Source organism: Podarcis filfolensis, assembly GCF_964270895.1.
Source record: "Podarcis filfolensis genome assembly, chromosome: 2".
Taxonomy (NCBI): domain Eukaryota; kingdom Metazoa; phylum Chordata; class Lepidosauria; order Squamata; family Lacertidae; genus Podarcis; species Podarcis filfolensis.
The window spans coordinates 31385614-31399676 of NC_139605.1; the positions used below are offsets into that span (position 1 = coordinate 31385614).

A 14063-nucleotide genomic window follows, 5' to 3' on the forward strand; every position below is an offset into this window, starting at 1 on the left:
CTGTGGAAGGCTCCCTGCTCTCCTCTCCTCCCCACCCCACCCCCATTTTGGCCATATCGCAACCCAATACTATGACACACTGTGTGGCAACATTTGATAAGTGCTGCTGCAGAGGAGCTTGAATAAATCAATTGTGATGTGTGCGCAAACATAATCAGAGCCCGAGCTCTGGAAAGTGTGAGATCACTGTGTGCATTCACGATAACAGTGTGGTGCTTGGCAACATTCTGCTGGCAGATTTCAATGGGGATGCAAGGTGCTTGGCAACCCACCACCTCAATAAAAGTGGAAAGAGCAACAAGTCACACTAGGTGATGCTTTGGAGCATAAATTTTGCCCTGCGAGCCATTCAGCTCCACAACAGTGGGATGCCCAAGTCAAGCAAAGGGGTTCTGCTGGCAGGGAAGACAAAAGCGTTGCTTAAGCATACCAGTCCTCCCAACAAAAAATAGAAATACCATTTTTAAAAAAAATATTTAAAATCCCACAACACTTTACTATTAAACTGGTTTTCAAGAAAAACAACAACTGCACATTTGTTGAAGATTAAGATGCAAAACCTACAATGAAATGAGCGTTTTTTTTATGCAGCTTCTCCTCAACCTTGTGAATGTTTAATGCTCATTTTACAGTATTGGGAAATAAAAGAGAAAACTCCAGTAATTATACGGTACCTGCATAATTGAAGCCAATTATGAAGGCAAAGGCACCGACCGCTGAGCTACTTAACCAAGAGAATCTATTCCTTTTAATTATCAAAATGTTCCCAGAGCCAAAAGGGAGGGGGGATCCGCTCTGGGACTGGGCAGCTAAATATGCCGTTTCATTGACCATAAAGCTGCACAGCAGTTTCTGTGACTCTTTCCCAAATTTCACACTTACCATATCCATAGTTCTTTCTAGGGCTTACATAAATCAGGCACTCTAAAGGCTGGAGCAGATTTCAAGGTCAGATTTAAATACTTTAGCTCGGGATTTACTACACAAATGGGGTGTTTAAACAGGTCTAGCTTGGAGAGAGAGGGAGAGACAGAGATCAAGTAAAACCTGAGTTCACACTGCTCCAGATTATGTTATGGTAGAAAGTACAGGAAAATATCAGAATGGATATTCAAAATTTAATATTCAAAGCAGCATATGAACAAGTATTTTTATTATATATGGCACTTATTAATGCACTTTTCTTCAAATAAAGGCAAACACATGTTTTTATGCACCTCCAAGGTACAGATGATCTGATTTAATTGTATTTGTTAAATAACCGATTGATTAATCATCCCTCGGAGTCTCTGGGGCTACTGAATGGTCTGCCCTCTATGGGCAGATATCGGGTTATGTCCAGTGGTGCCCCTCATCAGTGGCTCGACCTCCTGTGCTACCTCCCACACTATTCCAAAGTGTCTTCCAACATAGGAACCAGATTTGGGGCAACACCAGGAACTACTAGGGGCAAGGACATGAAAGTGCAAAATTGTCTTAGGAACATAGGAAGCTTCCTTATATTGAATCGGACTATTGTTCCATGCGCTCAGTACTGAACACACTAGCAGCCCTCCAGGATTTCTGGTGGGGGGGGGATTCCCAGCCCTATTTGAAGAAGCTATTGAGTGAACCTGGGACTTTCTGCAAAGAAGACACTCTACCACTGGACTACAATCCTTCCCTTCTCCATTCTGCTGAGAGACATCTCCACTCAATCAGAGAACCTTTCATTAGTGCAAGAGACGCAGATAGAACCCAGAGTATGGAGTATGTAGAAAAGAGTTTGACTGGTGTCGCTACTATATACACTGTGACCTTGCTCAAGCATTGGTAGTGTCTCTTCGTAGGGAGCGGGTGGCACTGTGGTCTAAACCACTGAGCCTCTTCGGCTTGCTGATCAGAAGGTCGGCAGTTCGAATCTGTGCAATAGAGTGAGCTCCCACTGCTCAGTCCCAGCTTCTGCCAACCTAGCAGTTTGAAAGCATAGCAGTGCAAGTTCATAAATAGGTACTGCTGCAGTGGGAAGGTATATGGCGTTTCCATGTGCTCTGACTTCTGTCATGGTGTTCCGTTGTGCCAGAAGCGGTTGAGTCATGCTGGCCAATTGACCTGGAAAACTGTCTGCAGACAAACGCCGGCTCCCTTGGCCTGAAAAGCAAGATGAGCACCAAACCCCATAGTAGCCTTTGACTGGACTTATCTGTCCAGGAGTCATTTACCTTTACTTATTACCTTTAGTGTCTCCTCTTTCCTTTGTATAACTAAAAGGCTACTCAGCATTCCTTTTCTCCCATCATCAAAGTTGTCAGCCATTTGTTTTAAAAAAAATCATTCCTCAAATAGCACATATCAGAAGAAATGATGAGAACCAACAAAGTGATTATAAAAAAATCTGAGCATCTGAACCTTAATACTTCTAAGATCATTTTCACATCTGATCTGCCACTGCCACTACTGCCACCAGGAATAGAATCAAAACAGGATTCAACATCCTACATGTCCTTCATTTCAGAAAGCAAAAGCTTTTGTTGTTTTAGTGCTCTAAACTTGTCAAAATGACATCTCAGTTCTAGCCTCATTGCAGCTGAATGACACCTGGCGCGCTCTCTCTCTCTCTCTGTATATATATATATGAACGAAATGAGCTGCAACTTGAATCTTCGTGAAGCGAATGGCCTTTTCCCTCCCTCCTCACTAACACGTCTTGCTTTATCAGAGGGCTGGCACCTTACCTGTGAGAGCATGTGCTGTGAAATGATATTTCTCCCTCAGATGGCTCCCTTCCACCAAGTGTCGGTGTAGCACTGCTACTAACTTCCAGATGGACTCCGTGTTCTACAACGGATAGCAAAATGCAGGCTGCCTCTGAGAATAGTGGCTTTCAGACTTTTGCGACGACATGCGCGTCTTTTATCTACCAGATGATGAGCCAGATTGGACCTCAGCAAGCAAACCTTTTGGAAGATGACCCAAATTGCATCGTATTATCATTGCCGGGCAATTTTCCTACACGGTCAGGATGTATCCTGGAGTATAATTTCAGCACTCATGAAAAGAGAGAGTACATTACCGTGTTCCTGCCATTATCCCCTGTAGGGCTCTCAAGGAGGTTCATGCACATTTGCTTGATTTCTATCAATTCATTCACACTTAGTCTAATGGGATGAGCTTGTCACATCCACAGCTCAGTCAGAAATGAGGCATCCCTCCCACCGTACCAGTTTTGACACTTCTCTTGCTTGTAGTATGAATGAAAGAAGTGTCGATAAAATTACTTGGTTATAAATGCTGCTAAATTCTGTTAAAGGGTATTCTGTTGCTTTGACTTGAGAACTAGCAAGTATGGAATAACTGTAACATGCAGTTTATGGGAAAATTCCAGTCACTGCTAAGCACTTTTAAGAGCGGTTGGTTTTGAATGTGCTTAACTTCATTTTGATCACTTCCATAATGTGTAGCCTTAATAGTTACTTGCCGGAGAAAGGTGCAGATGAGTTGCAGTTCACATTGCTCTGAATGAATAGGCCTTGAATTGTTTGTCATGAGTACCTTGCCTCCTACAGTCAAAGACAAGGTTTACTGTACTTGAATTGATTCTAGTAATTTTTTTAAAATGCAGGTTTTCAAACAGTTTCCTTAAACCTTCAGAAGCATAATTTTAAATCTTTGCTGAAATATAGACATGTTAGGCTCCTTGTGGTAGAGGAGATAAAACTACAACACCTTTATATGTCCCAAAGACTCTAATCCCCACAGGCAAAACATCCTGCAAAGGTGGAGTGCCACTTGCTAATGGCTTACAAGCTAAGTTCATTCCCTTTCTTTTTGCTTTGTTCCTGCTGTTTTTTTATTCTTTCACTATGGCTTAATTACACAACGAGCTGATGGAACTGCAACAATTTCTCATCCGTTTCAACTTGCCTGGAATGTAAGGGGAAAGTGCCCTGAAAACAACCTCAATCTGCTGGGGAAGGAAAAAAAATCTTGCAGGTTGATGTTTGCAGGGATCTCTGATGGGAGGGATGGGGATTTGTGACTCCTTTTCCAACATTAGGACAATGAAATGTGATCAGTCCTGGCAATGCGGATTCTTGCTTAAGTAACTTCACTGTTAACTTCTCTTGTGTTTGTTAAGACTCTGTTGGAAATGTGGAATGATGGAGCAATATAAAATTGCAGCCTGCACACAATTTGGTTATTCTGAAGCAGATGAGATTTGCATTGTCCCTGTAAGGCATTAGAGCAGTCAGACTGTAAACTTTATCAGCAGGAGCCAGGGACTTTCCACATTTTTGAGGCAGCCACATCCTACTCTGCTTGGCACTGCTATTGATATCCAGCACTGTTATTTCTGCCAGCCCAGCGCAACTTAGGTGTGCGTCTGGTGATCTGTAAAAGTCCAATGGCAAAACCAGTGTCAAATGATTCAGCACCACATGCATAGCAGAATGTGTACTTGTTCTTCACACAGAAAGAAAATTGTTTCAGGATTCCTAGGTCAGTGGCATTTCTACACATGCATCCTCCTGAAATTGCCCGTGGACAATTTTTCAGATTCAGAATGTATGGCTGCATTATTTTCCCACATAAATTTGGTTATCTTACATTGTGAATCATAAGACCGCACAGTCATGGGAAAGCTACACAGGTAGCAATTCATACAGAGAATGCCAGATATAAAGTTCATAGGTGCTACTCAGTGACTTCTGAAAATGTTTCTTTTCCATTATGTTAGGTATTCCTAAATTCCCCAAGGAGAAGATTGACCCGATAGATGTAGAATATGGAGATGCTATGGTCTTGCACTGCAACCCTCCCAAGGGAATCCCACCGCTGCACATTTATTGGATGAACATTGGTGAGAACCATTTCATTCCTCTTTGCGCCATTTAAAAATCAAATCTCTCTTTGAAAGATTTCTCCCGATAACTTGAACTTAATTAAAACTGAAACTGTTCAGATGCCTCTTCGGTATGCAAAAGTATGCAAAAATGAACTGCAGAAGTGTACAAATAATGGTTTAGAAAATGCTGAAAAGTTGTAAGGGGATTATATAAATGGTTAGTATATGTCAGCATGAAAGAAAACATGATGAAAGGATAAGAAGGTAAGAATAGCCCTGCTAGGCCAGTCCTGCATCCTGTTTACATGCTTATGGGAAGCTCACACAGCAGCAAATTATTCCTTTCTTACTTGCGATTCTCAGCGACTGGCATTCAGATATGTATTGCCTCTGATACCAGAGGTAATACAGCCATCAAGAGTTTTGTAGCCATTGCTAACCTAGTCAGAGTTAGTGGACCTGAAGCTTCTTGACATAATGTCATATCTTCATGTAGCAGGGCGGATGAAAGTGAAAGAGAAAATCGAGAAATGGCTATTGGTTAGATTCCAAATTCAGCGCTGAAATGAAGCCTATTGAAAGCAGAAACAGCCAGCACAGCTGACCTCCTGGCACCAGCATCCCTGTGCCATATTGGGAGTGGGGAGGCGGGAAAATGTTGCCATGGTGTGGATGTGCTGGTGGAAGCACCAGATTGGCTCTGCCGGTACATCCTCAAAGCACCAGTCTTCCTGCCTCCTTGCCCTTCTCTCTCAGTGTCACCAGTTACCTGAGTGCCAGATGCAGGCTACCACCTCGCTGCACCGGTGACTCCTAATCTAATGTTTCCAGAGAGGCCCATGTTGTGGCTGTCCATGGGCCTGTGACCTGTATTCAGTTGTTAGTGTCTTCCTTTCCCTCTGTTCTCTCAAGCTACCTTGACAGAGAGACAGAAGCCAGGGTGCTTTAGGGAGGACAGATTTTTTCCCCTCTGCCCAGTCTACAGTTCCCATCTTGCCATCTGCATCAGGTAAAGGCCTGCCAGGGAGCAGAGAGGCTCTGCTCAGTGACATGCTTCAGTCTTGGTCTCACTTTCCTAGAGTGAAGTGAATGACCAGACTGCCTCAATGACAAGATGATCTCTTGCTTGTGCACTGAGACTTCCACCTCACCCACTGTCCAAAAAGAAAAAGAGAAAAAATGTGGAAGGATGCAGAAATTGGCAACTTGAGGCTGTGGTTTCCTCAGGAAGATAAAGGATACAAGTTACCATTTGCCTATCAAGGCCTACTGAAGCCTTCCCCTGTCTGGTATGCTCCAGCAGTTTTTGGACTAAAAGTGAAGTCAAAACCAGCCAGCTTGGCTGGGAATGATGGGAGTTTACATCCAATTCACCTGGAGGGTAACTGGATAGGCACGACTGTCCTATTGGTTTGGAAGAACTTGATCCAAGGGAATTACACCTCCAGAACATGACCTTGGAATCTCATTTGCTGTGACAGTTACCGCCTCTTGATAAAAAATATTCAGAATTCTTCGGCTATCAAAACAGCAAATTAAAAATGGAATCACATTATGGAATGCAGGCTATAAGTGTGCATTCTGTGTGACAGGAGCGAGGGGCTTCTTGACAGCCATGACGTCTGTAATGTAGGCCTTTGTAATATTAATAGTTGTGCTGGTCTGAACGATTAAAATGATGCAGCCTTCATGGCGGTTGCTATATTGTCTCTGCAGAATATTTATGCAGAAGGCAGTTGTAATGGCTTTAGGGGTTGCTTGTGCGTAAGTTGCCGCCACTCTGGGCTAGGTTGGCTGGTTAAACCATTTCTCGCTGGACAGCCATCCACTCCATGGCTGTTCAGTCGCTGGCAGAATCCGTCAGTGGGCGTTTCTTAAACCTTTTCCAACATAAAAGTTGTTTGACGCCCAGTCTCCTCCTACTCTCCCTGCGCAGAAGTCTTCTGCGCAGGGAGGGCGTGGGTAGCGGAGGACCTGTGCTCTCCCCGCTGGTGTCCAGTGAAGAGTCCTGGAGCCTGCTCTCTGCTTCCCCCATTGGCCCCCCTCTATCCCTGGTGTTGCGCTGATTTTCTTCCCCAACCGGAGACCTGCCTCTCTCCCTGCTTGGCCCCTCTTCAGCATCGCTGTGGAGCCTCGCCTCCTCCTCCTCTAGTTCCGATGGCAGTTCCCTGACAGCAGTTTACATTTGGTGGGTGTGTACTGGTACAGGAATTTGTCCTGCTTATAAGATGGCGGCCTTTTTTGTCTTGTAAAAAAACATGGTGAATATCGAAATATACTTTCAGACCTCATGACTCTTTAACATCAAAGAATTATTCCCTTACCTGGGAGCAAGTACTTTGACAGAACAGTGAGCTGCCACCTTTTTTCTTTTCTTTTTGTGGAGGGGGGGAGTGGAAGATCATTATCATACTGTATCATCATTATATTATTATTATTATTTTTCCTTGTTAGACTTGCAACACATCCCACAAGATGAAAGGGTCTCTATGAGCCTTAAGGGGGATCTTTTCTTTGCAAATGTGGATGAAAATGACAGCCGGAGTGATTATTGCTGCTTTGCTGCATTTCCGAGGCTGAGGACTATTGTGCAGAAAATGCCAATGACACTGACAGTTACACGTTGTAAGTCTGGGGGTTCAGTTCCCCCCTTTTTCTTTCATTCTTCCACCGTTCTCCTCCACCTGCCTTAATGTCTATCCCAAAACCTACTCCTCTGAGAATTCTTACATGTGATGTGTGTCTCTAATATGATTATTCCTAACAAAAATATATGCCAATGTATATTTGTTCCTGCACTTATTATGAGAGCCAAGCCCCACTCATAAAAAGATCCGCAGCTGTTGGCCCTACAAAGCACTTCTGTTGTTTTGCTGAATATGCTGAACTGATACAGGAGACATTCCTCAGGGCACTTGCCAGCTGCATACCTGCACATCCTTCATTGTTTGCTCAAACAAAAACAAGGAAACACACATTTCGGCTTACAAAATAGGGCCCAGTCAAAATCACAGAGATCAGCTAGCAAAACGATTTTTGCAAATTATAGTTTGGCGCTACAGCAGCAGCCTGTGGAGGAAAGGCTATCGTCAACAGCTTGCAGTGCCATTACAGAAGGTTGCTCTCTAGCGACGGGCGAATTTGTCCGTTTTGATTTCTCTCGGTTTCTCTTTTCGTTTTCCAAATCTTTATTCCGGTTTGCCACATTTCCGTATTGGTTTGCTAATTTCAAAAATGTTGTTATGAAAATTCCTCAGCACTTTGTTGGGCATTTCGCCTAATATGCAATTTTGCCCCAAGTGTGAATTTCAATGGGTAGCTGCATTTCAGTTTTCATGTTTCTTCGGGAAGTGAGAATTAAGGAGGTTTGCATTAAAATGTGTCACAGGCAGAATTTCTCCCCCTTCTCTGTTGCTACCAAATGGGGCCTTTTTCAGAGTCTGAAGACTTGAAGGACTGAAGATTCATTTGAAGCTCATCTTGCTTCTCTACTCTTCTTAGAATTGTATCATTTGTCAATGTTGACGTGGTCTCCTCTGTATCTGAGGCCTTTGAAGATGGTCTACAAAAGAGATTTCTACTATATAGAAAAGCTGTGGCTTAAATGCTGCTGGGGAATACTTAGTCATCTCCACAGAGATGTTTATTGTGTTCAGTCCCTGACTAACGTGCTCTATGCTATGTACAATCAGTATCTGTTGCCAGCATTAGCAGGGCAGTGCTATACTAGGGCACTGGTGCAATGCATTATGGCATTATGCTAGTGAAACACTTCAGTTCCATTCGGCATTCTTACTTGCTGTTGGAACAGTTTGTAGGTTTGGCCATAAATGGCTTGATTCTGCAGTCATATTTTAGCAATATGCTGCAAATAATTCCCTATATATCAGAATAGCTGATTTTGAATAGCTGTTTTGAACATGACTCAGAAGCATGGGCTCCTGGAGGAGCAGTAAGAGCCCAAATTGATCCCTTTTGACTTTTAAAATGTGCTCAGGTATGTTCTTGTGGAACTCCCCCATCTCCATCAGAAAAATGCCGTGAAGAATGAGCCATCATATGAGTGGAAAAGGCTTTCCACCCATGGAGGATAGAAGTAATTGGTTTGTCTTAATACTTTGACTTTGTAAATAGACTTTGTGAATAGTGTGCCATTTCAGAATTGAATAACATCCTGATGCATTTTTTAAAAGCAATGTTCAGCTATCTGCTTTTGTGTTTTATTGCCGAATAGTTCAGGTTTACCCTTACATTTTTCACAGTTGTCAATCTTACTTTCCTCAAATCTTCCGAGATTGGGAAAATCTTAAATAACACAAGGAGTTACCATAGACAGCATGCAGGCAATCTGGCTTGTGCTCATGTGGAAAGTACATGAAAGTAAAATAGAAACAAAATTGTTAGGGGATCCAATTGTATTAAATTATCTAAACTGGATATGTGAAGAATCACTCTAGACAATTTGTATTTAACAACAGCAACAACTAAACCACCCCTTTGCTACCCTAAACCATCCTGAGATGTTTTACTTGAGCAGATACCTTAAAATTTACCTTAAGAAATTGTTTTAGGCAAAATCAGCAGATGCCGTAAGTGAAATGAAGCTAAATTAAACTATCTTTCCTGATGTAACAAATCAGGAAGAATATTCAGCTGTGTAGGGAGACAGCCATTAGTCATCTCCATGGCTGATGCTCGATGTTCTCCAAAATCACAGTATCACTGTGCTATATATGGGTGCAGCCTGGTTCCCAGTAACATTTCTCCATGCATTTTTGGACATGTGATTGGCCACGAAGGGGAGAGAAACTATGTTAACTATCCTGAATCTTGTCCTTTCAGGAGGGATACTGTTGATGTTTTCTAAATGGCCGACTTAATTTTACAACACAGGTTAACTTAAAATGATTTGAATTTGACATCTTTTCCAGCATTTACATTGTTTAAACATCAGTTCATTATCACTGTGCATGCTTGCATTACATGTTTAATAATTATATTTGATTTTTTTAAAAAAGAGAGAATACTATGGTCACACAATCCTGGGATATATCTAGTGGCTTCGAATTCAGGTTTTATTATTTTTTTATTTTTACTCAAATGACATTGCATTCCCTCTCACTCCATGTGGAGAGTTTGAAAAACTGCTAAACGTGCAGCATGATTAGGGTGAATATTTTGGAGAGTGGGATAGGATGAAGAGAAAACCCAACAGGCAAACGCATTTGCAACACTGTTTGATTGCTTCCATCAGATCTTCAATAAATTTCATCACCATTCATGTTTCCATTTGGTTTCCATTTTTGTTTATTTCAGCAAAACATACTAATGATTCCAGTTCACCTAGCGCTGCCAAGGGTAAGTTGTCACTATTTAGCATTTGCACCCGCAAAATCTATAATATGGATTCAAATGAAATAAAAGAATTTATCCAGCTGAAATAAGAGTTACTACAAAGGTCCAGTGTTCATGTTATTTTACTTTTCAGAATATAAAATAATGGTATATATTTTGGTTCTCAAACCTTCATACTAAGTATATTGCTATATAAGTAAAAGGGCGATATAAGAGGTACAGCCTGCAATTCAGCATGAAACTGTTTTGTTTTGTTTTAGTCTATGATTGTTTACCTACTTACCTGGGAGCAAGTCCCATCATACACTTGTTTCTGAGTAGACATGTAAAGAATTCTGCAGCTGCTTCTTTATAAATTGCAAGTCATGAAACACCCTTCCTCCAAGGCATACATGGTTCTCCCACTGCCCCCGTCCAGTTTTTTCCCTGACAGCAACCTGTGAGGTAGGATTTGGCTGTGATACAGTGAGAGGACCAGCTTCATGGCTGGGTGGGGATTTCAACCTGCTTTCCCCCATTCATAGTCCAGCAAGCTAATCACTGCACCACACTTAACTCCAATATCCGGTAGGCTTGTTGCTTACTGACTTCCATGTAACCACCGCAGCTGGTTGCAGTTTTTTGAACAGCTCTTTGTGCATCAAAAGCTGTTTCCAAGGCACTCTAGTAGATTACAAAATGGTCAACATTTTGACTTTCCCCAAACACAAGACTGGGAAAGAAATGAAGCTGTTCGGTAGAAATAGTCCTGCTCTGAGGGAGACAGCTTTGCCTCCAAGGCTATGTTGTGACTGTTGTCATTTCACTGGTTTTAACACTATCTTCAGCTCCATGTGAATGATAAATTTGTATGGAGCAAGACTGCGGGTGTGCCCTGCTTTTTGTTTTTGTGTGTCGAGGTCCCCAAGCCACCCCCCAAATAACTCACAACGCACACTTAATTTTTTGTTTAAGGTTTTTGGCATAATTTTGGCCACAACTTTATTTAAATACAAAACCGTGAGTGGTTGTTTAGGCATTGGTTAAGACTATCTGTCCCCACGCCTGGGGACAGAACAGACTTCCGGGCACCACCGAAAGACAGTGCGGGGGAAAGCAAGTCGGGGAGAAATGGAGCTGAGTCACAGACCCTCAATTCTCATCCGCATGCTCCCCGAAGGCTTGCCGGCCCTAGTCCCATTCCAGGGATTGGACGAAAAGATGGCAAGCCCCAGGATTCCTTTAACGGAATTCCCTTTCCGCAGCAACCATGGAGGGGCAGGCCCAGCCTATCCTAACCCCTCCTCCAACAATTTATAACCAATGCCTAACCACAACCTTACAAGTTGTGACGATTTGCTACGCAGTAGGCAAAAACCAAATGGCCCAGCCAATCAGCCAGATGGACAACATTCCTACCAAGCCCCTGCCCCAACGGCAGACGACCCCATGACAGGCATAGCAAGGTCAATGCAACAACCCCTTACTCAAGGGCGGGTGGGCGGGTGATCCGTTGCACACAGCAAAGAGAAAGCTCCAGGCTGCGTGCAGAGTATTTAAACATTTTACCCCTCCCACCAAAATTGCAACATAACTTTTACCCCAGCAACCCAGTGAACCAATCACTGCCCCAGGCCATCTTTAGAGACCCTGCCTGGTAACAGAGGGGTGGCTCAGCAGACCCCACCGCAACACATGCTCTCCATGAAGGAGAACACGCTTTACTGGTACCTAACTGCGTCAGCAGGCACACAGAGTCTGCAGTGAATATCTGGTATACACTACAGGAATGGAAAACCAGGGGTATTTGCTGCAATCCTAAAATAGATCCACAATTTTAAAATACCACATTTTGATATAGACTTAGATGTGTATATCCAAATACATACTCTGAAATCAATGAGAAAATTGTTGCCGATCTAGTCTGATGCCATTCAGTTTTTCCAGTGCATTAGCTATACAGGAATCAATTGGCATTAAAATTTCTATCGTTCATGAATGATAAATATTAGGAAGAGCTCAGCTCATTTCAAAAGCTCTGAAATTGCTTCTCTCTCCCCCCACCCCACTTCATTTTCAGCAAATTTAATCAAGGAAAGAAAACCAAAACTTGTTATCCCTGAGTCTTCTGGCCACAGTTCAGAAGTGACTGTCATAAAAGGATCTGATCTTTTTCTGGAATGCATTGCTGAAGGACTGTGAGTATTCCCTTTTTTTCACAATTTCCACCATGAGAAAAGTGGAGTTGGGGGAGTAACCAGGCAATGTTTCTTGAATTATACATATACTTTTCAAAGTATGCAGCATGAAATACTGGACCATACTGGGCATGAAAGGCTGGACAATGAAGGAGCAAATAGATGAAGGCAGCAATTGGTATTTGATTGGTATAGCAAGCCTTTTTAAAGGGTTGGCCTCAGTGTGGAAGAGGGTAGCATTTGTTCTCCTTTTCAGGCAACAAGGAGCAGTGAGTCTTCACTTCTCCAGTTTTAAACTTGCGTCCTTTTTAGGGGAACATGAGCGGGTTAGCAGCCATAATATTGCATATGGCATGCTGCACATGCAATAAGAAGAAATGTTGCATAAGCAGGGTCAGCCCTTGAGCAGAGTGAGACACTGGGCCTACTTGGTGTGAAAGCCTAAGTCCAGCAGGCCCTGACCGGCTTAACCCTCTAAGGCTGTAGCTTGTGTACCTGGGTCCACCCCATCCCCCCTCTGTACAGGCCTGCCATTGACACTGACCCTGAGGGAAAGCTGTACAGAATTTTCTCTTTCCCTTCTAGGTGCTGTTTAATTATTAGGTTAGAGGAGCATAGAAGTACACCGTTGTCATAAGGAACATACAATATATATCTTTGAAGGAGTTGTTCTGGATGTTTTGTAAAGATATATCTATTTGCCCAGGCTTTGCCTCACCATGAGACTGGGGGTGGATCTACACACAGGAAAAAACCCACTATAAATAAGTCAGAAATTAAATTGTTATAAAAAGGGGGGAGGCATTATGGAAAATCACAAAGGATTATTTTTTGCTCTCCAGCACCATCTGGTGTTGCATGTTCAAAACACACATTCAAAACACTGTTTTTTGACCAATGTTGCTGAGACCTGGATTGTGTTATGTCTGAATTACTATTTTTACCTCTTCCTTTTATATATGCATGTATATATTCTCACACACAAATATATCTGTAACTGTTCTGCCTTTTTGTGATTGTGTATATTGCTTAATAGGTTTTCAAACATTAAGTGGATTAGCAATTCTTTAAAATAAATAAAGCCTTAGGGAAAACTTGGAAGTTTCGGGGGGAGGATTGAAAGCTATGCCTTCTGAAGAAAAGAGATGCCACATGTACTGTGAACATTCTGCTCATGGAAAGCCATAATATATTTTAGGAACCAGGAGGAGAGAGTAACCTGGGTCTCGGCATGTTGCCATCTCAACAGATGGACAGAAGAGTAAACAGCCAGGACTTGGGTCTATGTGTGCCATGTAGTGTGTTGGCATCGGGGAGGCCAGCTGGGAATGGGAAGTTAGCAGCCTGCCCTGAACTTCTGTCTGCTTTGTTATGAGAGTGCCCCATTAATTCTGCAAAACACAAAGTTTCTTTTATATTCAGTTGCCTGGAGAATTAGCTCTGGCTGGGCAAGCACAGAATTGATTAGTGTCATCGCGATGAAATCTTTAACCCCATTTACAGCTGTGAAAAGCTGTCATGGAATGGGATGAAACAAGTTTCTGTACCTCTATGTACATGCTACTGCCTTTCTGTGGTGCTCCAACCAATTTCCAATATGTTGTTGGCAGCGGACCATGCTTTGCACATTCACCATGCCCTTTAATGAGGAGGCAATGCCTATTCCAAACAATGCATGCCTCTAATCTGAGGTTTAACAGATTATG

The 14063-nt window shown here is 42.6% G+C and overlaps 1 protein-coding gene and 1 long non-coding RNA gene across 7 annotated transcripts in view; both read left to right on the plus strand.

The window, feature by feature from the left end:
- The window catches only part of LOC310757399, a 495892-nt gene that overhangs the window by 424711 nt on the left and 57118 nt on the right, over positions 1-14063 (plus strand). The gene's annotated exons all lie outside the window — the stretch shown is intronic.
- CHL1 (cell adhesion molecule L1 like) overlaps positions 1-14063 on the plus strand; it is a 193754-nt gene that overhangs the window by 122573 nt on the left and 57118 nt on the right. For 5 of the 6 annotated variants that reach the window (XM_083600452.1, XM_083600447.1, XM_083600451.1 and 2 more), the window contains 4 exons: positions 4718-4840; positions 7280-7450; positions 10142-10183; positions 12240-12357. In XM_083600452.1, the coding sequence (XP_083456578.1) occupies positions 4718-4840; positions 7280-7450; positions 10142-10183; positions 12240-12357 (454 nt within the window). The remainder of the gene's footprint in view (positions 1-4717; positions 4841-7279; positions 7451-10141; positions 10184-12239; positions 12358-14063) is intronic. The other variant, XM_083600450.1, reaches the window with a different exon arrangement.